This window comes from Macaca mulatta, chromosome 9 (genome assembly GCF_049350105.2).
Source record: "Macaca mulatta isolate MMU2019108-1 chromosome 9, T2T-MMU8v2.0, whole genome shotgun sequence".
NCBI classification, from domain to species: Eukaryota; Metazoa; Chordata; class Mammalia; order Primates; family Cercopithecidae; genus Macaca; species Macaca mulatta.
This window is the reverse complement of record NC_133414.1, coordinates 59,224,820-59,251,674: the sequence shown is the minus strand read 5'-3', so window position 1 is coordinate 59,251,674 and position 26,855 is coordinate 59,224,820. Positions and strand designations below refer to the sequence as shown.

The 26,855-nt window shown below is 40.9% G+C and overlaps 1 protein-coding gene across 6 annotated transcripts in view; it reads right to left on the bottom strand.

Moving 5' to 3' along the window:
• Positions 1-26,855, bottom strand: part of PARG (poly(ADP-ribose) glycohydrolase) — a 134,919-nt gene that overhangs the window by 107,660 nt on the left and 404 nt on the right. Inside the window, exons 1-6 of one of the 6 annotated variants that reach the window (XM_015147031.3) lie at positions 26,291-26,781; positions 19,856-19,922; positions 17,966-18,952; positions 16,896-17,079; positions 7,167-7,289; positions 6,956-7,039 (exon numbers count right to left, since the gene is read on the bottom strand). In XM_015147031.3, coding sequence (XP_015002517.3) covers positions 6,956-7,039; positions 7,167-7,289; positions 16,896-17,079; positions 17,966-18,952; positions 19,856-19,922; positions 26,291-26,507 — 1,662 coding nt within the window. In that variant the 5' untranslated portion in view covers positions 26,508-26,781. Of the gene's footprint in view, positions 1-6,955; positions 7,040-7,166; positions 7,290-16,895; positions 17,080-17,965; positions 18,953-19,855; positions 19,923-26,290; positions 26,782-26,855 lie in introns of those variants that run through there. The other 5 variants (XM_015147032.3, XM_015147033.3, XM_015147034.3 and 2 more) reach the window with 5 other exon arrangements.

Genomic DNA, 26,855 nt, shown 5'->3' with positions numbered 1-26,855 from the left:
CTCACCAGAGCAGTGTGTAGCAGGCCCTCGTGGAGGATTAACACAGTGTCTGAACACCGGGAAGGAACTGGCACTTCGAGTCTGGACATCTGAAACTTGGTAAGACTAGTCTTTGGAACTTGCCCACTCCATCTGAGTGGAAGCGTGGCCTGATCACCCACGGTGTGCCTGTACTGGCACTTTTGTTCTGGTTTTGACTTGACTTGGTAAGACCAGTCTTTGGAACTTGCCCACTCCATCTGAGTGGAAGCGTGGCCTGGTATGATCACCCACGGTGTGCCTGTATTGGCACTTTTGTTCTGGTTTTGACTCGACTCGAATTGCTGGATACTTTGGTTTTAGTTTTGACTTGGCTTAGATTTCTTGGTACTTGGATTTTGGATTTTGTGGTATTCTGATTTTAGTTTGGTATAAACGATAAAAGTGTGTGTGTGCTCTCTTTACCCGTTCTTTGTTTTGTGGTGAGTGTGTATGGTGAGTGTGGTATTTTGTCTTGAGAAAACATGGGTCAGGTGCAAAATAAGCCCACCCCACTAGGAACTATGTTGAAAAATTTTAAGAAAGAAAAAAAAAAGGGAGGAGGCAGAATTTATATTAAAAAAAAATGTTCTATGGTAAATTCTTGTCCTGAAATAAATTAACTGGTTATTTAAAAAAAGTTTGTAATAAGTCAAAAAGTTGAGACATGTCAAAAAATTGTGAAAGTCGTGAAAAAGGTTATAAAAAATGTTTATGCAAAAAATATCATATAATTTAAAAGTAATAAGGCCTCCTGAGTACAGTTATGTACAAGGTGTATTAAAAAAGTAAAATATATCTTTAATAAAAAGATTATAAGGAGGCATAAGAATGTGGATTTTTACCTACATTAAAAGGTTAAAAAACTGTTTTAAAAGTTTAAGCAAGTTTTAAAACGTTAATTGTAAAGCAAATTCTGTGTGTAAACACATTAAAGTTAAAAAGGTATCATCCAGTTTTTTCTGCGAACTAGACGTTAAAGTAAAAATGCAACAGGTTTTTCTTAAAACATCAACCCGCTCTTTAACAAAAATTATAAAAGGTTAAAAAGAGTCTATAAAATCTTACCTTATGGTCAAACATGAAAAATTGGATAAATAAGTCTACAAGGTTTTATTAAAATTAATAACACACTAATATAAAGGTAAAATTTAGCTTATCTGGTATAAAAATCATACAAAAAGGATTATTAAATATAAAACGGTATTTAGCTTTTTTGGGTCTAAAACTAGTAAAAATAGGTGCTAAAGGAAACATTCATTTTACTAGAAGATCATAAAAGTTAAAGACTTAAAACAAACTTTGGCAATTAAGACAGCATACCAAGATGCAACAGCCTGGTTGAAATGGATCAAATATTCCATCTGCACATTAAACAAAAGCAATTGTTATGCTTGTGCACACGGCAGGCCAGAGGCCCTGACTGTCCCCCTTCCACTAAGGTGGTCCTCCAGTCAACCAGGCGTGGGCTGCATGGTAGTTCTTTTCCAGGATTCTACAGCCTGGAGTAATAAGTCATGCCAAGCTCTCTCTGCTATATCCCAAAGTCCCTGAGGGTCAGCCCCTGAGGGCCATCCAGCTTCCCCCAACACTAAGTCCACTTCGTGTCTCTCACGGCAGGAAGCAAACTTAGCATTACTTGGAGACCTGAAGGGATGCAGTGAGCTTAAGAATTTTCTCTTTTTTTTTTTTTTTGAGATGGAGTTTCACGCTGTTGCCCAGGCTGGAGTGCAGTGGCGCGATCTCGGCTCACTGCAAGCTCCGCCTCCTGGGTTCACGCCATTCTCCTGCCTCAGCCTCCTGAGTAGCTAGGACTACAGGCGCTCGCCACCGTGCCCGGCTAATTTTTTGTATTTTTAGTAGAGATGGGGTTTCACTGTGGTCTCGATCTCCTGACCTTGTGATCCGCCCGCCTCGGCCTCCCAAAGTGCTGGGATTACAGGCTTGAGCCACCGCGCCCGGCCTTATCAGTCAGCCCTTGTTCATCCCTGAGCGGATGTGTGGTGATAGTGTGGTGGACCTTTACTGGGCACTCTGCCAAATAATTAGAGTGGCATTTGTGCTTTAGTTCATTTGGCTATCCCTTTCACCCTGGCGTTTCATCAACAAGAGAAAAAATAATAATAATAATAATACATTGTAAAGTTGAGAGAAGCCCTTTATAGATCTTACAACTCTCACATCTATTTAAATGCAATTGGAACCCCGCAAGAAATACCAGATCAATTTAAAGCTTGAAATCAAATAGTTACAGGATTTAAGTCAATATTTTGGTAAATGACAGTCAATAAAAATGTAGATTAGATAAACTACATCTATTACAACCAACAATGAGTTTTTCATGAGTTAAAAAGAGTTTTCCTCATGAGTTTTTCATGAGTTAAAAAGAAAAACTCATGTCGGACGCAGCCCTGAGGCTACCTGACCTGACAAAACTCTCTACACTCTATGTGTGTGTGTGGTGGGGGAAATGGCAGTTGGAGTTTTAACCCAGACTGTAGGGCCCTGGCCAAGGCCAGTGGCCTATCTCTCAAAACAACTAGACAGGGTTTCCGAAGGCTGGCCCCCGTGTCCAAGAGCCCTGGCAGCAACGGCCCTGTCAGCACAAGAAGCAGATAAGCTAACTCTTAGGCAAAACCTAAAGTCCCCCCATGCTGTGGTAATTTTAATAAATACCAAAGGACACCATTAGCTAATAAATGCCAGACTAACTAGATACCAAAGCTTGCTCTGTAAAAATCCCCGCATAATCATCGAAGTTTGCAACACCCTAAACCCCGCCACTTTGCTCCTGGTATCAGAGAGCCCAGTTAAACATAATTGTGTAAAAGTATTGGACTCAGTTTATCCTAGTGGGCCCAACCTCCGAGACCATCTTTAAACATCCAGTAGACTGGGAGCTGTACATGGATGGGAGCAGTTTCGCCAAGCCCTGCAAAGTGACTCTGAAAGAGATGATAAGCCCTGCTCCAGTCACACCCGGAAGCTGACTGGTCCACGCATGGCCGAAACACAAGGAAACTCATCGTGGGACTCATTTTCCTTAAAATTTGGACTTGTACAGTAAGGACTTCAACTGACCTTCCTCAGACTGAGGGCTGTTCCCAGTATACAGACATCAAGTTACTGAGGTAGGACACAAGACTGCTACAGTCCTATTATTTTATTATTTTATTTTTTTTGAGACGGAGTCTCGCTCTATCGCCCAGGCTGGAGTGCCGTGGCCGGATCTCAGCTCGCTGCAAGCTCTGCCTCCCGGGTTTACGCCATTCTCCTGCTTCAGCCTCCGGAGTAGCTGGGACTACAGGCGCCTGCCACCTCGCCCAGCTAGTTTTTTGTATTTTTTTAGGAGAGACGGGATTTCACCGTGTTAGCCAGGATGGTCTCGATCTCCTGACCTCGTGATCCGCCCGTCTCAGCCTCCCAAAGTGCTGGGATTATAGTCTTGATCCACTGAGCCTGGCCAGTCCTATTATTTTATGGTTATTATAAGTGTACAAGGACTCTAAAAGAAACTTGTTTATATAATGACACCCAGTACAAAGTATGTAATCCAGGAAGTGACCAGCCCGATGTGTGCTATGACCCCTCTGAACCTCTCATAATCACAGTTTTCAAAATAAAATTAAGGAGTGGTACTTTTCTAAGTGACACAGGTAAAGTAATAGCTTAAAAAAAAAAGGGGGGTCGCCAAAAATGTAACCTTAAAATTTGAGGCCTGGCCTGGTGCGGTGGCTCACGCCTGTAATCCCAGCACTTTGGGAGGCCGAGGAAGGCAGATCACAAGGTCAGGAGATCGAGACCACGGTGAAACCCCGTCTCTACTAAAAATACAAAAAATTAGCCGGGCGCGGTGGCATGCGCCTGTAGTCCCAGCTACTTGGGAGGCTGAGGCAGGAGAATGGCGTGAACCCAGGAGGCGAAGCTTGCAGTGAGCCGAGATCACACCACTGCACTCCAGCCTGGGGGACAGAGCGAGACTCCGTCTCAAAAAAAAAAAAAAAAAAAAAAATTTTGACACCTGTGCCGCTATGAATAATAAGCAGAATGGGATGGGATGCGGTTCTCTAGATTGGGAAAGAAAAGTTACACAGCAGAAAATAAGTATATCTGTCAAGAATTGTATTTATGTAAAATGTGTCAATACTGGTCTTGTGTCATTTGGGCTACTTGAAAAAAAAATTAAAAAGATCCTGTTTGGCTCCAAAAACGAAAAGTCAGCCCCTCCTGCATGAGTGGGAGCTACCTTTGGAATTGGTAATCACAAACCCCTCAGACTCAAAATGAAAAAAAAAAAAAAAATAACATTAGACATTAATGAAAAAGGACTAGATCCTAGCGTAAGCATCCTAATAAAAGGAGAGGTTCAATGAGACTCTCTAGAACCAGTATTTCAGACTTTCTATGATGAATAAAATGTGCCAGTACCTGAGATTCCAGGAAAAACTAAGAATTTGTTTTTGCAATTAGCCAAACATGTAGCCCAGCCTCTAAAAGTCACTTCATGTTATGTTTGTGGAGGAAGCCTAACAGGAGATCAATGACCACGGGACGCCCGAGAATTAGTTCCTACAGACCCAGCTCCTGATGAATTCCCGGCCCAAAAGAACCACCCTGACAATTTTTGGGTTCTAAAAGTCTCAATTATTAGACAGTATTGCATAGCTAGAGAAGAAAAAGAATTCACTCATCCTGTAGGGCGGCTTAGTTGTCTTGGGCAAAAGCTGTATAATAGTACCGCAAAAACAGTTACATGGTGGAGTTCCAATTATGCAAAAAGAAATCCATTCAGTAAATTTCCAAGGTTGCAGACTGTCTGGGCCCACCCAGAATTCCACCAGGACTAGACTGCCCCCACCAGGTTATACTGGATAGGTAGACATAGAGCCTACGCTAAGCTGCCTGACCAGTGGACAGGTGGTTATGTTATTGGCAATATTAAACCACCTTTCTTCTTACTGCCCATAAACAGGTGAACTTCTGGGCTTCCCAGTCTATGCTTCCCGTGAAAAACGAAGCATAGCCATAAATAATTAAAAAGATGATGAATGGCCCCTGAAAAAATCATACAATACTATGGACCCGCCGCTCGGGCACAAGATGGCTCATGGGGATATCAGACCCCCATTTACATGCTCAACTGAATTATACGGTTACAAGCTGTTTTAGAAATTACTACTAATAAAACTGGTCAAGGCTTGACTATTATGGCCTGGCAAAAAACAAACAAACAAACAAACAAAACACTCAGATAAAAAATGCTATCTATCAAAATAGATTGGCTCCCGACTACTTGCTAGCAACTAAAAAAGGGTCTATGAGAAATGTAACTTTACTAATTACTGTCTACACATAGATAACCAAAGGCAAGTAGTTAAAGACATAGTTTAACATATGACAAAACTGGTACATGTACCTGTGCAAGTGTGGCACGGACTTAATCTGAGAGCCATGCTTAAAAATTAGTTCCCAGCACTAAGAGAATTTAAAACTCATAATAAAAGTTATAATAGTAATAAAAACCTGCCTACTGCTCCTTTGTTTGCTACCTGTATTTCTTCAAATGATAAAAAAGCTTCATTGCTACCTCAGTTCAACAAAATGCTTCAGCACAAGTGTACTATACGAATCACTATCAATCTACTGCACAAAAAGACATGAGTAGCAAAAATAAGAGTAAGAACTCCCACTAATAAAAAGTGTGAGTCTCCAAAGGGGGGAAATGAGGAAAGAGACAGACCCTCTCATATTGTTTTATGTTGTTTTATATTCAGTACCTGTTTTAAGAAAAAACAATGAAGTAAAACCAAAGACAGGCAGCCCAGCACCAGGCCTAGAACCAGGCCTGGGTCTGCCTGGCCTAAACCCAGTAGTTAAAAATCAACTCATGACTTAGAAACCGATGTTCCTGATATTGTACAGAAGAATACTATGAAACTCCCTGCCCTGTTCTGTTTCTCTCTGACCACCAGTGCATGCAGCCCCATCACATACCCACTGCTTGCTCAAATCAATCACGACCCTTTCATGTGAAATCTTTAGTGTTGTGAGCCCTTAAAAGGGACATAAATTGTGCACTCGGAGAGCTTGGATTTTAAGGCAGTAGCTTGCCGATGCTCCCAGCTGGATAAAGCCCTTCCTTCTACAACTCGGTGTCTGAGAGGTTCTGTCTGAGGCTCACCCTGCTACACAAGTCTCATAGAAAATATTAAGAAATCTGAGAAACTATACACAACAAATTAAGTCTCTGAAAGAAAATAAAACCCATTTTCATGGACGTATAAAAAATTCTATCACTGTCTATATTTATAAAAACATTAAGATTTTCATGGCTATAGTGCCCCCCAATATAAACATATATATACATATATACACACACACGCGCATATTTTAGATATTAGAAAAACAATCTAATGGTTACCCTTGCAGTCTTAAATGAAATATAACAAAAATAAATTATTGCCAAAATATAAGATTAATAAATTATTAAACTGCTAGGAGCTACATTAAGAGCAATAAAAACCAGAAAGCTTAACGTATACTTTAATCATTAGGAAACTCAGCTTCCCTTTGGGCAAATATTGCTGAAGTCATAATTCTTTCCTGATTTACTTTTAAAGATATTTCAGAAACACGATAATTTTAAAACAAAAAATAAAAGAGAAGCTTGGACTGAAGGAAATTGGATGGGGAATCAAGAAACAGAGGTATTACTCTTGGTTCTCCAAATTATTCTGTGTGGCTCCAGGCAAGTCATTTGCAACTCTCAGTTCTTCTCATTTCCTAGTAGAATGTCTCTAAGGAGCCTTCCTTAGTGCCAGGAAGCAAGCACTTTGCATCTAAAGAATGTTGCTACCTGAATCTATGAAGACCAAAAAGTCTTTGAAAGAGGAGAGGCAGGGCCCATAAAGAGGCAAGAATGGTAAAAACAATATACCTTCAAGTTTTGGGGTCGTGTAAATTTGTTGAGAAGTGCAGTCTGAATGAGCTCCCACCGGCTCCCCGCAGTTCGCTCACCATTCTTTTGGAAAAAAGAAAAACACATGAGGAAGTTATTCTAAGTTCTTTTACATCACAGAATCAAAGGTCAAACAAGCAAGTACCAAACCATTTTTCAGAGACTAAAAGAATCTCGGTTTTGTTCTTACCTCATCTTCTACTGGGTACAAATTTTGTTCTGAACAAGGCATTTTAACATGCTTGTTATCCCACGAATCTTTATAATGTGTTGGAAAAGGTTTAGGAACTTCTCCTGCTCGCAAAAGATCTACCTGAAATTGAGGGTAAACAAAATTGTCAGTGCATAAAAACTAAATTTATCTTCTATAAAATAATCCAAAGTAACCAAAGCAAATGCTGTAAAATAAAGACCAGCTCCCAGGCAAGAAATCACCAAAGAACCCTTCAGCTCTTCCCATTCCTCACCTCTATTCAATCAGGTTCCAAGTCACCAGACACAGTACATATCCTAGCTCCATACTCCCTAGGAATCCTTCCTTGCCTCAGCTTTTACTAAGTGCTTCCTATCCTTCTGCCTAACTCCAGCTGTTGCTAGACACATCCAGCCCCCATAAAACCCTTATCCTCACTTTGGAATAACATTATCTTTCTAAGGAACTCCCAGGCTTCTAATGCTATAATGCCTATACTCTGATTATGTCATCCTGATTTTCATATACTTTCTTATCAAAACACTATTCATTCCAAACAAGTCTTAAACACTTAAAATTCCTTAAACATAGCAAATTCATTTTCATATCTACATCCCTGTATACATACTACTGTGGCCTCTCTTTTTAATACCACTACTACCAATTGCCACCTCCCCCACTGTATCTGGTTAAATCTCTATTGTCACCTTCACAGCTCTGCCAAATTTTCATTACTTTTATGAAGTCTTCAGAACCTTCAAAGTAGGCAGCTATTTATCTTGTTCTGTTAGATTATTATCATGCTAGAGCACACTTGTTTTCTTTCCCTCATTAGATCCCAAACTTCCTGAAAATAACCATATTAACTTTGTATTCTGAATACGTAAACTAGAATCTGGCATGTATACATGTGTATGCACATACATGCAAATATATATGTACACACATATGCTACTACAGTAACTATTAAGTAAAAGTTTGAGGAAATGTTACAGTAGGTAGCCAGTCAGACATGAGCAGGGCAGGACAGGGCTCCTACCACCACCGGGAATGTCAGACAACCTTCAAGAGATGCACGGGCAGCTGTGAAACGGCCTCTCTAAAATAACTGGATGCAGCTGGCGCCAGGGAAAGGAGTCACCCAATAGATAGAAAAATCTGAAATTGGTGATCAGCAGCTTCCTGTTAAGATCTTAGGAGCTGGGCAAGCCAGACCCAGCATGTGTACTAGGAAGCAAAATGGCAAAAGTTTAACTGGTATATGACCTTATAAGAACACTTGACTGGTAAGGGAAGAATACCTCAAGCGAGCATGTGTACAACTCCAGTAATTACACTGCGCATGCAGACAGCCCATCTCAAGGGAAGAATCAGGGGAGAAGGGGACATAACCCCCTGGAAGCATGCCAACATATAAAATCTCAAGTCAAAGGTCAAACTATGTACTTGATCTCTCAAGTCGCTTGCTTGGCCCTTTTCCAAGTGTATTTACTTCCTTTCATTCCTGCTCTAAAGCTTTTTAATGAACTTTCACTCCTGCTCTAAAACTTGCCTTGGTTTCTCATTCTGCCTTATGCCCCTCAGTCAAATCCTTTCTTCTAAGGAGGCTAGTATTAGCATTGCTGCAGACTCATATAGATTTGCCACTGGTAAGAGAAAGAGATTATGGTTTAAAGTTTAACATTATGCCTATTCTGGATATTATATATAAAAGAAATCACATAATATGTGGCCTTTTGTGTCTGGGCTTTTTCGCTTAGCATAATGTTTTCAAGAGTAATCCATGTGGTAGTATGTATGAGTACTTCACTGCAGAGTATAATCACATAAATAAATATATAATTTCACTTGTAGTATGTTATGAATATGAGGAACATTGTGTTATGAGACCAGCTCAGATTTAGTTTATCTGGTAAACTTAGGTAAAGCTTCCTTGAGGAATGGTAACTGAGCTTAACTCTAAAGGAAAAAATTAACAAGGAAAAGGGTGAAACAAAAATAAAATTCTAAGCCCCCCAACCAACTGAATGGACCCCTCCCTCAGTCAAGGGCATTCTAAGGCAAACCCAAAACACTAGTTCAGGCCATGATGGGAACAGGTGGTTGGACATGCTTCATTATACCTTCCTCCCTTTGAAATTTAGACATGACTGACCAGCATTAACATTAAAACAGGTACCTTAAGACTGACAAGGCAGACTCTTTATAGCAATTAAGATACCAACATGACAGATACCAGGCCCTGAAAGAAACAGAAATACTTTACTCTAAAATATATTCCTTTGAAATATTTTGAAATAGCCCTGCTAAACTGTCTCTTATGGGGAAAATCTACATTCTGTAGAGCAAGGGTCCCAAACTCCCTGGAATGCAGACAGGCATGGACTAGCAGTTTATGGCCTGTTAGGAACTAGGCTGCGTAGCAGGAGGTGAGTGAGGCTGACCTCTGCCTCCTGTCAGGTCAGTGGCAACATCAGATTCTCATAAGGGCAAGAAGCCTATTATGAACTGCGCATGTGAGGGATCTAAGCTGCACACTCCTTATGAGAATCAAACTAATGCCTGATGATCTGAGGTGGAATAGTTTCATTCTGAAACCATCCCCTAACCCATGGAAAAATGGTCTTCCATAAAACTGGTCCCAGTGCCAAAAAGTTGGGGACTGCTGCTGTAGAGAATCCCCTTCCGTTTCCAGGTCTTCCCTGATCCAGTCCAGGAGAGAAGTAATGAAGTGTCTGATAAGAGCTCTGAAGCCTGTTATCTACAAGCATCATCTGCATGATAAAACCTTGGTCTTTAGAAACCCTTCTTAACCCAGACATTCCTTTTTCTATTGATTTCAGGTCTTTAGATAATAACTCTCTTAACCAACTGCCAAGCAGAGAATCTATGACCTGGAAGCCCCTTTCGAGTTGTCCTACCTGCTGGACCAAATCAATATGCATCTTACATGTATTGAGTGATGTCTTACAGCTCTCTAATACATATAAAACCAACCTGTAGCCTGACTACCTTGGGCACACATACTCAGGATCTCCTGGGGCTGTGTCACAGGCCAAAGGTCACTCATATTTGGCTTAGAATAAATTTCTTTAAATATTTTACAGAGTTTAACTCTATTCATCAACATTCCTTAAAAAGGGAATAACTATGGAAAGAAGACTGTCAAATAGACAGCTTCATAAAAACATCTGCTGAGACAGAGCAGGGAGCTCTCTTACGGGCCTGCTGGGGTGCCCTCAAGCAAGGAAATAAAAGAAAATCTCAAGTCCTTTTGTTAGGAATAATGCTCAAAATCCTAAGGAAATTGAACACTCAAATAAAGGATTCTTAGCAAAGCAATTTTACTTCTGCGCAGGAGTGCCTCCTTGGCCAGTTGCCATGAGAGCACACCTGAACAAAGGGGCACAAGAGCCTTTATTCCTGACGCAAGTCCTGCCTCTGTACCCTTTCCCTATTGGCTGGGGTTGGGTCGTACAATCTAAACTAATCCCAGTTGGCTAAACGTTTGATTGTTTGATTTATTTTTTTATTTTTTAATTTATTTATTTATTTATTTTTTTGAGACGGAGTCTCGCTCTGTCGCCCAGGCTGGAGTGCAGTGGCCGGATCTCAGCTCACTGCAAGCTCCGCCTCCCGGGTTTACGCCATTCTCCTGCCTCAGCCTCCCAAGTAGCTGGGACTACAGGCGCCCACCACCTCGCCCGGCTAGTTTTTTGTATTTTTTAGTAGAGACGGGGTTTCACCATATTAGCCAGGATGGTCTCGATCTCCTGACCTCGTGATCCGCCCGTCTCGGCCTCCCAAAGTGCTGGGATTACAGGCTTGAGCCACCGCGCCCGGCCAACGTTTGATTTTTTTAGATAGGCGGGCATGTGAAAGAAAGCGGAGAGGAAAGGGGAAGGCATGTCTGTAATGAGCTAGAAAGTTAGTTCTCTTTCCAAATAAGGAAAGGAATGTGAGCTGATATTGATAATGCTTGGTACTGTGGCATGCCTGGGCATCTAATAAAGGCAAAAAGGAAAAAAGGAGAAAAAGAAAAAAAAGGGAGGGGAGTACTATGAATTAAAGAATAAACGATTGATCAGGTTATTTGAAGAGAAACCTCATCATATCCCAAACTTCAAGGGAAATTCCAGGCACCTAGCTAGACTTGAGAAGTAAATAAGCCACCAGATTAGCAGGGAGGTAATAACAGCTTAAACCAATAGCCTCTCATGGAAGTCAGAGCCACAAGATGTGTTGCTCCCTATAGAAAATAAAGATAACATCTTGACAAAGGTCTCTGAGTTATTTTTCAGAAACTCAGACTCGGCCAAATGGAAAATGCTAACCACCATCACATAAGGGGGAACTGAAGACTGAACTCTGATTGACGTTCTTTGTTCTAAATTTCTTCCTGAGGGGCCTGGAGACAGTGACACCCACGTGCCAAACCTTAACATTCTTTTCTGCTGATCCCAAGTTTCTAGACAAATCCTTAGTTCCTTAACCAATCGCAAATCAAAGAATCTCTGAATTCTGCCACCCCACCTCAAGATATCCTGCCTTTTGGGACTAAACCAACATATAACCCCCACATATTGATGTATGATTTTGCCAGTAACTTCTGCTTTCCTAAAATATATCTCTACCTTAAAAAAATCTTGCTTGTATGCCACTGGGGAGGTCAAGTTTTAAGCAATAGCTATCCTATTCTACTTGCTTGGTGCCCTGCAAACAAACACCCTTATTTCTCTTGCTACAGATGTCAGTGTCGGTGTTTGGCTTTACTGCACTGGAGTGCACCCAGGTTCAGTTTAATAACACTGCAACTTAAGAAAAATAAACTGGGCCGGTGGCTCATGCCTGTAATCCCAGCACTTTGGGAGGCCGCGGGCAGATCACGAGGTCAAGAGAGCAAGACCAGAGACCATCCTGGCCAACATGGAGAAACCCTGTCTCTACTAAAAATACAAAAATTAGCTGGGAATGGTGGCGCATGTCGGTAGTCCCATCTACTCGGGAGGCTGAGGCAGGCGAATCACTTGAACCCGGGAGGCGGAGGTTGCAGTGAGCGGAGATCAAGCCACTGCACTCCAGCCTGGCGACAGAGCGAGAATCCTTCTCAAAAAAAAAAAAAGAAAAAGAAAAGAAAAAGAAACCTGTGAGCTATCTATATAGGTGATCATTAAAACCACAAGGGTGGGTGAGACGAACCAGAGAGAGAGAGAAGAAGAAAGGACCTACGAAAAAGGCTTGAGGAACTCCAACAACACTTACTGGTCACACACAGAAGAACAGCCTAAAAGGAAAATAAGATTTGGCTAAGGAGGAAGAAATTTAGGATTATATTGTGTCACGGAGCCAAAGGATGAGTATATTCCAAAGAGAAAAGAAATGTCTATAGTGTCAAATGTGGCCAGGCACAGTTGTTCACATCTGCAATCTCAACACTTTGGGAGGTTGAGGCTAGAGGATCACTTGAGGCCTGGAGTTCAAAATCAGCCTGGGCCAACATAGCTACAAATTTAGAAAATTAGCAGGTGTGGTGGCACATGCCTGTAACCCCAGCTACTCAGGAGGCTGAGGTGGGAAGATTGCTTGAGCCTAAAAGTTGGAGGCTAGCCAAGATCACACAACTGCTACTGCAATCCAGCCTGGGTGACAGAGTGAGATCCTGTCTCTTAAAAAAAAAAAAAAAAAAAAGAAGGCCAGGAACAGTGGCTCACACTTGTAATCCCAGCACATTGGGAGGCCCAGGCAGGTGATCAGCTGATCTCAGGAGTTTAAGACCAGCCTAGCCAACGTGGCAAAACCCCGTCTCTATTACAAATACAAACATCAGCCGAGCTTGGTGGTATGCACCTGTAGTCCCAGCTACTTGGGAGGCTGAGGTAGGAGGATCGCTTGAACCCGGGAGGCAGAGGTTTCAGTGAGCCGAGATCGCACCATTGCACTCCAGCAGCCTGGGTGATAGAGCAAGACTTCATCTCGAAAAAAAAAAAAAGTCAATTGTGACAGAATCAGCAGTTATGCTGAAAGTATTTTCACCCTCATAAGAACGTCCTAAAGGTGATTTTCTAAAGATGTTCCATATCATCTGATAAAACAGCATAGGTACCAGTTGAGCTTCACACAAAGGGGAACATACAGGTAATATGCTTTGTGTGTGGCTCTGTGTGTGTTTGCATGCATGCACACATGCATGTGTTTGTTGGAAATTGACCACTAAGTGAAATTTCAGATTGCCTTACCTTTCTAAAGCTAAATGTTGGCTTTATTTTATTTTATTTTTAAGAAACAGGGTCTTACTCTGTCATCCAGGCTAAACTGCAGGGCTCGAGTAATCCTCTCACCTTAGCCTCATGAGTAGCTAGGATTACAGGCCTGTGCCACCATGCCTGGCTAATTTTTTAACTTTTTGTACAGTTAAAAATGTACAGACTATGTACATTGTACTATGTTGCCCAGGCTAGTCTTGAACTCCTGGCCTCAAGCAATCCTCCTGCCTTGGCGTCTTAAAGTGCTGGGATTACAGGTGTGAGCTATCGTGCCCAACTGTCATTTTACTATTTCAAATTCTGTAACTATTAACATCTGAAATCTTAATAACTAAACACTGCTATTAAGTAACTGTTAATTACATTTATATCTTATTATTATATTAAGGAATAAGAATCTAGAAGAAAATACAACAAATTGTTAAACTCTGGGAATAGGACTGAGAGATGGGTTTTCTGAGTTACATGCTTTCATATAATAGTTGCATATTTTTTACAATAATCTTGCTTTACTGTTGTAATAAAAGATTTTAAAAACCTGAGGGTCACTGGGTACCTAAGAAAGAAACGTTAACTATAGAGATTAAATAATGATGGCATAGGATGGTTGGGGTTTTCTTTGTGGGAGGGTGGGAGAGAGAAGGAGGAGAAAAAAGCTAAAAATATCACTTAACATCCTCTGTCAATCTTTTCTCCAGTTCCTCACCTTTAACATTATCTCAGTAATCTAGACTAAGAACCTTAATTTTACATGCATTATCAACAACTCCTTTTTATCACTCATATTTAAGAATTCACCATATTCTATCAATTTTACCTCAAAACAATGCAGCCTTCTATTTTCTTTTTTATCCCTAGGATTATTATCTCAGTGATTTTCAAGCTTTTTAAAACAGCAGAATCCTTTTTTTCCCCTAAGAAATTTGACATAAAGTCAGTTAAAGTCACACCAAAGCTATTTTTAGAAATACAGTTTTTGGTAGAGCGCGGTGACTCACGCCTGTAATCCCAGCACTTTGGGAGGCCGAAGTGGGCGGATCACCTGAGGTCGGGAGTTTGAGATCAGCCTGACCAACATGGAGAAACCCTGTCTCTACTAAAAATACAAAATTAGCTGGGCGTGGTGGTGCATGCCTGTAATCCCAGATACCTGGGAAGCTGAGGCAGGAGAATTGTTTGAACCCGGCAGGAGGAGGTTGCCGTGAGCCAAGATTGCGCCACTGCACTCCAGTCTGGGCAGCAAGAGCAAAAAACTCCGTTGAAAAAAAAAGAAATACGGTTTTTATAGTAACTTTTACTTACTCTAATATCAGTAAGTGATGACAAGACAATTTTAAATACAAAGTTAGAAATTAAGAGTTAGGGATGAGAGTTAAAGCTTACATCAATCTACCACTTAGTTTACATTTATCTCTCTCACACATTATCTGATTCACGCACCTATACAGTTGCAAATGGTAACATTTTACATACTATTTTGATATTAAGCTAACTCTTCAGATAAACGTAGCAAGGGAACCTTGGCTCTATGGTCTACACAAAAATGGGTTATCTTGGCAAAAACAGCTGGCTCAAATGTGGAATTAAGCATCTTCAAATTTGATTGTGTAGTTCTTTTTTAACAAGTTTTTCACTGTTAAAAATATAATTTAGAAATGAAATTTGCATCAAACTTCAGAAGAACCCTTGAAGCAGCTCTACATAGCACAATTCGGTACATACTGTTGCCTTACTTACCTCTTATCTGGGCTCTTACATTACCTCTCCCAGCTCCCAGTGTATCCTCACTTGTTTTCCTTACATGTAGCTGTCTGATTAATCTTGCTACAGCACAAATACTGTCTGCACAGACATGACTTAAGTCTGGTTCCTGGCACTTGAAGCTCTCTGTGATATGAACCCAATCCAATTTTCAAGTCTCTTCCTCATTCCCCACCCAAATTCCACACTACAGCAAAGGCACTGTTTTCCACTTCTGAAACAGATAGTTTTCAACCACACAGCCTGTTCTTATCAATCTTACATATCTGTCTGGAAGTCTCCTATCTTACTAACTCCACCTCAGAAAGTTACGCTCATCTTTTAGAGCTCAGCTCAAACCCCGTAACTCTGCTCAATGTTACTTGCACCTCTAAATATGCTAAGGAATTCTGAATTTCAAAATAGTTAATCACATGTACACTAAATTGTATGTTAAGAGGGATCACATCAATTTTTTTAGTACTGCGCGTGAAATCTATATAAAACCTGACTAATAAATGAGATGAATGTTTAAAACTACCCAGCGAGTGATGGCAATCTAAAACTGGATTATGGTGATGGTCACATAGCTCAATAAATGGACTCTATCACCAAATTGAGCACTTAAAATGGGTGAATTTTTACATACCTCAGTGAAATTGGTTTTTAAAAGCAAGAACACACAGAAAGTATAAAAGAGGTAACTAAGAACTAGGAGAAGCAGGGAAGGAGGTTTAATTATTTAATATGTACAGAGTTTCTGTTAGTGTAGTGTTATGATATTCACATTGGTTTTTGTCTAGGTTCTTGGCTTGTAACTCCCATAAAATGTTAGTATTTTGTTATGTTTTGTTACAATGTTGTTATAATGTTTTAATATAATGTTAAAACAAAGACAGTAACAGCCCTTTCCCAAAAGAAACCCCCTTCTTGCCTGGGGACTAGACTGCCATTGTAGAACTAACAAAGTAGGCACAAGATTAGAAATTATGGTTTAGGGGTCGTGCAGCTGGGGGCTACAAGATTCCGACCCTCCCTAAATTGCTAAGATCAGTGCTTGGGTATTTTGCAGACCCTGCACTTGATGGATCAGCTGGCACCTGGACCCAGATGGATAAACTGGCTCATTTGATCTTGTAGTCCCCACCCAGGAACTGATGCAGCACAAGAGGACAGCTTCAACTTCCCATTATTTCTTCTTGTGACCCAACCAATCAGTACTCTTGACTCACTGGCCTTCCCCAACCCACCAAATTACCCTTAAAAACTCTGACCTCCGAATGCTCGAGGAGACTGATTTGAGTAATAAGAAAACTCTGGTCTCCTGCAAAAAAAAAAAAAAAGGCACAACTGGATAATGATTTAAGGACACTAAACTATGCGTAACTTTGAAATTTAGGGATGAATGCAGGATTGTGCAGTGGGTACACAATACTATCAACTGAGTAAAAAGACAGAAAAAGAATCCAATGAGGTTTCTTAAAAATACTGGAAAAAAAATCTTCACCATCAGCTGACAATGATTGCTAATGATTGCTAATTTGTTAGGTTCTATATTAAGTAGGTTATCATTACATCGTTCCATACTGTAGGATTCTCAGTATTTTATATATGCAGAAAACAGAAGAACTTTCTAAGCCTTGGTCTGCTTCTCACTTAATAAATATCACAATAAATGAGGACTTCCAGTCTTCTCTCATGATAGATAAGAGGTGCTACCTACCCGAATAGTTACTGTGTGATTGGCAGATGGTCTCAAGAGAGGCAGCCGGATCCCACATTGAGGCATTCTTCTCATTTCCTCAATGGGAGTTCCAAGCCACTTCTTATCTGGAGAAAGGTGAGGCGGAACGTATTTAGGGATCTTCCTTTCTGTTCTTTGATGTTTGGTTTCGCATTGTTCTTTTCTAAGGTCAAGACAAATGTATTTAGTCACAAATTATTTGCTGTTTTAATTCCCTTAGATACACAAGCACAAAACTTACCCAGATGTTATTGTTTAAAGTATGCCATACTTGGTCACTCATTTCATTATGTTTTATATTTATAATCAACAGAAAAACTTATAAAGCTTATAAAACTCAAGAGCTTATTTTTAACAGTCTGTGGAAGAAAGTTCCAAACACATGTAAATCACCTTCTCAAAACAGAAATGAGTCATGGTTCACAGTATCATCTACACAGTAATCTTCAATGAAGTGAACTCACTATTGCATGCTGATTGCACTATCTCATGAAACTCAGATCACAGAAATCATGGATGGGATTTAAGATTCCATATGGGGTAATGGCAAAATATAAGCTTTGTAATATGATACACCTGGATTTAAATCCCAGCATTACCACTCAGAAGGCGCATGATTCCAGCGAATTCTCTAACCCAAACCTCAGTTTTCTCATTTAGTGAGTATAATACCATCTGTCTGCCTGTCACGGCATTAAACAGTGTAAAAAAAAAAAAAAAAGTGTAATACACAATGGCCTACAAGAATGTCTGGCTGAAGAAACAGTAGCTACTATCAACCTAGTATTTTCATGTTCTAGTAATTCCCATAAATACCAAAAGGAAGCTCATGAAACTAAAAATCTGATTTCTAATACTCATTTCTTGTTTTCTGTTTCTAGCCTTTTTAGAGTTTAAACTTTGGAGTCTAGGTTTAAATTTCGCATAAGTAGTTACCAAGAAACAAAACCATTTTTTTGCTTTACTAGAAATCATAGCTTCGTTAAACTCCCTTACAAAACTATAAAGCATATTATGCTATTGGAGAGATATTCCTCACAGAAAATTACCTTCTGTCCTCTGCTTTGGGCAGTCTCATGAAATGATCTGTGATTTTAGAATCCTTTCTTCCATGTTGCTTGGAATTTCTGCATTCTACATTCAGGCTAGAAATATTTCCAGGTAGTTTAGCATTTAAATCATTCATTCCAGTGCGACTCTCTCCTCCTTCAAATTGGAAATGTAATCTAACTTCACCTCCCTTAGTAGAATACCGTTTCCTAAACTCAATGTCAGCGTCTCTTGCTTGGAACCTTGAAGGTTTATTTGTTGTTTGGGAGGAACTACCATCTTCTTGTTCATCAAAACCCGGACTTGTCTCCTCATCTGCTTCTGAGTCTTGACAACTATTTTTAGAATTATCCACATCCATCGGTGACTCGGGTTCACTTTCCTTCTCAAATGGAGGAGAATTTCCTAGGCAACTTTCTTGTCTACTCAATTTGTTGTCATTTTTTGGTCCAGTACCAACATCCTCAGAGCCAGCATCTGACAATGGACTCTCTGGCACGACGTCTATCTCCTCTTGCTGACAACTTGCACAGTCTTTCCCAGGATGGCAAGACTTGCTGCACTTCTGGTGGCTTCCGGCTTCTCTGGCCTGTTCATCTTCTGTAGTCTGCTTTGCATTTACAAGCTTTACCGTTGTGAGAAACTGTTGATTGTCTCTATTTTCTTCACTATCTGTGTCACTGTGATCATCATTTTGAGGTGACCGATCAATGTTAGCATTACTAAACTGCTCTGGTACCAGGGTTAGTGTCTGAGGCTCACTTTCCAAAAGCTGCTCCGTGTGTTTCCCTTCATTTTGCCACTTACACATTGCTGCAGTCTGATGCTGGTTCAAATACTGTGTACTTTTTTCAGTGGGTGACTTATCAAGACTTAGCTGAGAAACATTTTCTAATTTTTCTACATTATGTTGATAAAAGTTATCTTTTTGTACAGAACTCATCATGGATTCTATTCTCGTATTGTTGTTTTCTTTACTATCCAAACTACAAGAGAACAGAAAGAACTAAAAACAACTTATAATACAAAAAAGTCACTTATCCAATCATACCCCCAGTGTCACAGCAGTAATTAAACTCCCTTTAGTTACCTGAGCACACACGTCTTCCATGACTCCATGCCTTTGCATGTGCCCCAACGCCCTCCCTGCAGCTGCGTATCTGGCAAACACTTGCCTTTCCTTCAAGTCATAAATGTCACTCACTTCTCTATGCAGTCTTACTTTAGGGACCAAAAGTAAAGTTGAACATTTGTTTCTTCTACACACTAACCACCACTGTGCCTTGCTCATACCTTTACTATTGCATCCATCACACTAGGCAGTAAGTATGTGTTTTTGTGTGTGTGGCCACTGCTACACTGTAAGTATCTTAAAGACACAAACTGGCCGGGCGCAGTGGCTCATGCCTGTAATCCCAGCACTTTGGGAGGCCGAGGCGGGTGGATCACGAGGTCAGGAGATCGAGACCATCCTGGCTAAACCTGGTGAAACCCTATCTCTACTGAAAATACAAAAAATTAGCCAGGCGTGGTGGCGGGCGCCTGTAGTCCCAGCTACTCGGGAGGCTGAGGCAGGAGAATGGCGTGAACCCAGGAGGCAGAGCTTGCAGTGAGTCGAGATCTCGCCACTGCACTCCAGCCTGGGCGACAGAGCGAGACTCCATCTCAAAAAAAAAAGACACAGACTATTCCTGTCTCATCTCGGTATTTCAAGTATACAGGACCGTCCCTGACACAAAGGACTCTCTAAAAAATTACTTTTAAGGTGTTTGAATTAACATAGATAAAGGAGAATAGAAAAGCATGAACAAAGAAAGAAAATACTAAAGCAACAAGATAAAACATCCATGTATTATTATTCATTTCTCCATATAGGAATGTCTCTATACCTTTCTGATTCCGCTGTCTTGATTCCTTTAGTGTCCATCCAACTGGTAATAGTCTTTTGTTTGAAAACTATAAAAAAAAATGTATATTCATACATTCCTTCAAACAGAAAACATATACAGCATATTATACATGCAAGGAACTATGCTAGGTTCTACAGGTTAAACAAAAGATTAATAACTCAAGTATTTGCCCTCAAGTAATACCAGTGAGATAGGAACATAAATGTTAATACATATGACACAGGGTAGAAAATGAGTGGTGCCTAAGAGAGTTGGTATGGCCTAATGGATAACAGCATAGGCTATGGAATCAGAACATTTGCATTCAAATCCTGATTCTCCCATTAGCTTCCTAAGTTACTCTGTGAGGGGTCATTTCTCCGTATCTTAGATCCCTCATTTGTAAACGTGCAAAATAACTATCTCTCATGAGACAAGGCTTAATTTAAGTAAAAACAGTTTATATAAAGTGTTTAGGGCATTATCTGGTTTATGCTTAGTAAATGTTGATTCTTAATTATCATTATTATTAAAAGAGGTCCCGATAAAGGAATTAAGGTTATTTCCCAGGAAGACACTACTTCGGTGAATAGGAGAAATTGGGGCATAATCGGTAAGATTTCTTTGGAAAAGGTAAGGCTTGAATTATGCCTTGAAAAGTAAACATGCAGTCACATAAAAAGAAAATTATAAGCAAAGGCACCAATATCGGGGAAATATAAAGAACTTAAAAAGAAAGCAAAAGAAAATATGGTTGAAAAGTCAGCCAGGATCATATCATACAATAGAATCTTGAATGACCCACAAAGAGAAGTACAAAAAAATGTGTTGAAAGATATGATTCCTCTCATCTAGGAGGCTCACAGTCATGCATGACAGCCTGGAGGATAAATCTGAGGGGCAAGAGTGAAGAGCTTATTGCCAGAAACCAGGGAGAAAGCTACTAGTCCAGGTCAGTGGTTCCTAAACTATTTGGATCATCAGAAAGCCAGCCACACTGAATCAGAATCTATATGTGAGTAGGATGAAGGCATGAGGGGAGCTGGAATCTTTTTTTTTTTTTTTTTTTTTCCAAAAGTGATTTTGATAATCCACTAGATTGAACAGTGACTGGCCAAGAACATAAACTAGTCCTTGTGAGAGTAGTAGAAGTGAGGAGAGTCATTACAGACTTCACAATAAGAGGGGAAGTTAAAAGAGACTTTAAGCTTTGGGCTTGAGAGACTTGAAAAATGATGACAGCCTTAAGTAGAAATATGGAATATAAGAGAATTGTGTTTAGGGAAAAAGCATGATTAGGTCGATTCTGCCTATACTAAATTTGAGATGCCAAAGAAGTAACTAGATAGAAAACAATATCACTACTTCTGGCTTCCTAGGGTTTCCTTCCCAACACACCAGCAGATAGTAGCAACAGTAGAATTGATAGCTCAGGAGAGGGAGATGCAATATAAATAAATACAAGCCACATTTTATATAATCATTAGAAGTAAGTATGCTGTCAAAATTTAATATATTGAATAGGGATTAAATGTACATCATATTTTAGTATCAGAAATAAAATCTTAAACATTTGCAAATGTTTAAGATTTGAGATACTCACTAAATTGAATGTAAGAATCTTAGCACACTAAGTCACAGGATCTTTCTTATTTACCTACCTCTCCTCAAACACCATATTGAGCAAAACAGATGCAGGCTCAAACAGACGAAAATCAATGGTTTATTTTTCATTGAGATAATGGCATAATCAAAATACATTTCAGATGGGGAGAATTTTATACCAGAAAAATATTCAATGCTATATAATCTTTACCTTCCACAAAATACTTATAATCCAACTAGTAAAAATCTTTGATTAGTGTTTCAAAAATAGTTTCTATCACAAAAAAGTAATCATGCATAGTGATTTCTTATTGTTAAACACCATTACTTCAATGATTTTATTTAGCATTTCTGCAGCAGACCAGGCTTCAGAGAAAAAATGAGCCTCAGTCAGAGGGAGTAAGAGGATAAACCATCTGATTCTGAAACTTTTTCTATAGTTCTGTATTCTCTATTTATTTTCTTTATATCAAATACAGCAAGTATAGTTTAGAAAATCCTCAAATTGGGCCGGGCACGGTGGCTCACGCCTGTAATCCCAACACTTTGGGAAGCCAAGATGGGCTGATCACGAGGTCAGGAGATCGAGACCATCCTGGCTAACACGGTGAAACCCCATCTCTACTAAAAATACAAAAAATTAGCTGGGCGTTGTGGCGGGCGCCAGTAGTCCCAGCTACTCGGGAGGCTGAGGCAGGAGAACGGTGTGAACCCGGGAGGCGGAGCTTGCAGTGAGCTGAGATCGTGCCACTGCACTCCAGCCTCGGAGACAGTGTGAGACTCCATCTTTAAAAAAAAAAAAAAAAATCCTCAAATTACAAACCAGTAATATGCCAAAACATTCATTTTTTGAGTTGGTTTAGAAGTTAAAACATCTTTTTTCCATAAATATAAGGATTAATGTTAAGATGCAATGACTAGGTTCCTAAAACACACACGAAGCACATACTCCAGTGATAAGTCTACAGAACCTAAAGACTGCACACATCATTTCATGAAAAACCAGGAGTGTTCCAGTGATGGTGAGGAAGAGAGCTCTCTCCTGTAGCCCTGACCCTGAGAATGTGTTTTCTCTCCAGTTTCAGGTTTCCTGAAGCCTGAGGAAGGGATGAAGGAGGAAAAGCAAGAGGTGAGGAACCAGTATCTTCTGCTAATAAAACATTGATCAGTCCTTCTTAGGGCCTCAGAGAAAAGACTGCTTACTGCTCTTTGCAATATCACTACTTCTGGCTTCCTAAGGTTTCCTTCCCAACACACCACAGGACTGTGTCAGAGCTTTATCCCTCTTACTCCTGAAGCATAAAATGATGCTTTCCAGGTTTCCTGTGAATTTTAACTAGAAATAGTCACAACAAGGCAAAAAGAGTGGCAATAAGAAGTGATGAAGATACAAGATCTAGAGTCAGATCATCTTGGATTGAGATCTTTGTTCAGTCACCTACTAGTACCATCTTGGTCAAGTTGCTTCACTTTGTTAAGCCTTTATTTACTCACCCAGAAAATGAAGCTAACACCACCTACTTCTAAGGGTTATGTTGATCAATTAAAATGCAAAAATTAGAGAAAATATTGTGTTCAGTCTCACAAAACACTCAACAAATATGTTATCTCCCGACATTTCCACCCAGTCTTTTTTTTCCCCACTGAGATCAGTAATTCTTCAACTTTGACTTCACACCATTTACATTTATTCTCATCAGTAACATTACTCAGTAACCAGTGTATTTTAATCAGCAGGTCATTCAATTAACAGCTATAGATACAGCCAAAAGGCACAAAATGCAATAACATTCACCTACATTTCAAAGGCACGCTCCACTTTCACAAAAAGTCCATAGCAACACATCTGGATAAACCCTTTATCATCACAATGTGAATAACATCCTGAGTTCTGCCAATATGCAGGTTTGCAGATTTTTTTTTTTCTTTTTTCAGAAGTGGGGTCTCGCTATGCTGCTTAAGCTGGACTGGAACTCCTGGGCTCAAGTGATCCTCTTGCCTTAGCCTCCCAAGTAGCTGGGACTACAGGTGCATGTCACCATGCCCAGCAAAATTTGCGATTTCAGTCAATATAAGAAACGTGCCCAGGAGGATAAACAATGTAAAATTTAAAGATACTGAGTAAATATCCATTTCTCTACCCCACCTACTTGTCCTAAGATAATTATGTATAAAAATTTAAATACCAAGTTCCTAAAGGAATCCCAAAAATTCAAACAATGGGCTTTTGATACAAATATAGTCTTTGAACATTGTTAACTGGTGTCCTGTCCCAGGTATATAGAAAACATTTAAACACGTGAAATACAGCCCCAAGTATTCATTTGGTACCTCTTCTGCAGAAATCTAAAGATCCAACCAGTGAGGACTGACTGTCCTCACCCCTATTGCAACTAACTCCTCCTTCTTTACATGAAAATAAGGTTAATGAAACCACAAATTATCCAGTCACAGGGGCTGAAGTACACCTGAACAACACCTGAAGTTCACCTTCAGTTCCCTCTCCCCTATACCAAGTTCTCTGAAATCTACATCCTAAATTTTAAATCCATCCCTTTCGTATACCCTTTAAACACATCACTTATTAGACAACTGCCATGTTTCTTGCAACTAGTCTCCCTGTCTATAATCTTGACTATCCAGTGTTCTACAAACTACAAATGACCAGTCAATTTTCAATGAAATAACACAGACAATACAAGAATGCATCACACATAGTAAAGTTAAGTATTATTTCATGGAGCATTTATTTCAGTTGTAAATATGTCTTATTTGCCAGATTACATATATTTCTAACTCTGTGTACCAGATAAAATTTATGCTGTGGGTTGCAGTTAGAAAAGTCCAAAAGCCACTGTTTAAGCCATATTTTCTAAAATATTAACCAAATGGTATTCCCAAGCTTAAAAGTTTTTTAGTGGTTTCTCCATTAACCACAGAATAAGGTTGAAATTCCTTAAAATGGAACTTGAGTTTCTTCATAAGCTCCTGCCTGCCACTCAACCTCATCTGACACTCCTCTGTCATCTTATGCTCCAGTCTTACCAACTTTTGCATGTCTTATTCCCTCTGCGTGTATAATTCTTTCTCCTCCTGATTTATACAGCAAATCTTCCTCATCCTTCAATGCTCAGTGAAAGTCGGCTTGGTACTGCCCCTAAGTATGAAGACATCTAAGTGTACACTCTTCATCAGAGAACTGCCCGAGCTCTGCCCAGCCTCTTACACTGTTAACGAATGCATCCTTTTTGAAATGCTCTCCTTTGCCTGACACAACACAAGCCAGGCTTTCCTTCCACCTCTGCAGCCGCTTCTCTTCAGTCTACCCTTGAACTTTGGTGTTCCTAAGGCTTCTGCCCTAGGTCAACCTTTCCTTTCTCTACATGTTTATATGTTATCTATGCCCATAGCATCCATTATAATATTTATGCCAAGAACTCCCCAATCTACTTTTCCAGCACAGAAATATTTCTTCTCAAGCATCCTATTCTTTCATGAATCCATCCCCTTCCCTATTGCCAGCATCCAGGTCTAAGTTACAATTATTTCCAACCTAGATTAGCTCCTTAACTGAGTCTTGAGGCTCCACTTGAGTTCCTTTCCAATCCATTCTTTATTGTCCACACACCAGCCACACAGACTTTTCAACAAATAAGTCTAATCAAATCACTCCCCTCCTAAAAACCCTTGAGTAGCTTCTCAATGCCCTTAAATCTCAAAATCCTTAGCAATGTCTACATATCCAATTTGATTTGACTTTTTTGTACCACCCTGCAGCCTCATCTCTCACTCTCCTGCGTTCACTCTATGTATCAATTACACTTCTGTTTTTGTTTTGTTTTGTTTTTGTTTTTCTGAGGCGGAGTTTCGCTCTTGTTGCCCAGGCTGGAGTGCAATGGTGCCCTCTTGGCTCACTGCAACCTCCGCCTCCCGGGTTCCAGCGATTCTCCTGCCTCACCTGCCTCAGCCTCCCGAGTAGCTGGGATTACAGCCGCCCGCCACCACGCTCGGCTAATTTTTTTTGATTTTTAGTAGAGACGGGGTTTCACCACACTGGTAAGGCTGGTCTTGAGCTCCTGACCTCAGGTGATCCACCAACCCCCGTCTCCCAAAGTGCAGGGATTACAGGCGTAAACCACCGCGCCCGGCCTCAATTGCACTCCTGAAACACTCACTCACTTCCTCCTCATCTAACTTCTACTCATTCTAAACTCCTCAGAATAAGCATCTCATCTTCTGGAGGACTATTTTCGATCCCATAAATTAGGTTAGGTAGAACAATCTGTCCTTCATGTATCAGAACATCCATTACCTTTTATTATACTAACTTTTGCTATTGTCTCTCTCTCCAGATAGATTTTAAGGTATGAAGGCAGAGGCCAAGCTTCTCTTGTTCAACACTGCATGCCAGGGACGGGTACAATGCCAGCTTAGACTAACAGCTCTGCACCCTGGGACCCAGAATCTGAACAAGTGAAGTTGTTTTCTTCCTATCTAGAGGCCAAAGGGCCCTACTGTTTCACATACACAACTACATCTCCTTGACGACTAAGGCAATTTCTCAATCAAACCTGAAGAAGCAAACAGGTGGTGGAGTCTCCTGCCATTTTCCGCCCTGTGAGTGACTGCTCATCAGTTTCTCACAACAATAGCACTGGGAAAAATGCGGCCCCATTCACCCACTAGTGGCTTTGGTAGCTCAGCAAGTGGACCTCAGCATGATAATGCACACAAGACCAGAAAGGAGTGACTGGAGCCCCTGGGTCCTCAGACTGAGACCAGAAGGTTCCGGCCGAGGCGAAGAACAAATATTTTTATTTTCCCACGTACCAAGCGAGGTGGCGCTGCCTCTGTGCTGTCCCGCCCGCCCTGGGACGCAGGCTGGCGAGGACGGTGGGACCCTGAACTGCACGTGAGCGTCCTTGGGGTCGAGGACGCGCCTCTGCCTGCTGGGAAAGCTCCGGGCGTCCGAAGCAGCCGGCGAAGTTGGAGCGGCGCCCCAGCGGGGTCGCTTGGTGCAGGGTTCACAGCCGGGGCCCGCATTCATGCTGGGACCCGCAGCGCACTGTCCCCGGGCCGGCCCGGGCGGAGAGCCTCATTCACTAACCGTGAGAGGGATGGACTGCACCTCCTTCTCCGCGCCTCCCCGCACCATTCCCTCTCCGCTGCTTCCTGCTTCTGCAGTTGCTGACCGCGGGCCTCCAAAGTCAGGCCGTAAACAGTCTCCTGCAGTCCCTCTTCCACTGGCACCCCACCTGCCTCAGAATGCGCCGCTTTGATTCGTGATTCGTTCCCTTTCCCACCACCGGAAAGCTGCCGTCAGGCGCTTCCGGCTTCCGGGGCGCACACTGCCGCAAAGCGGAAGCGCGGCGCTTAGGGGGAACCGGCGCCCGGA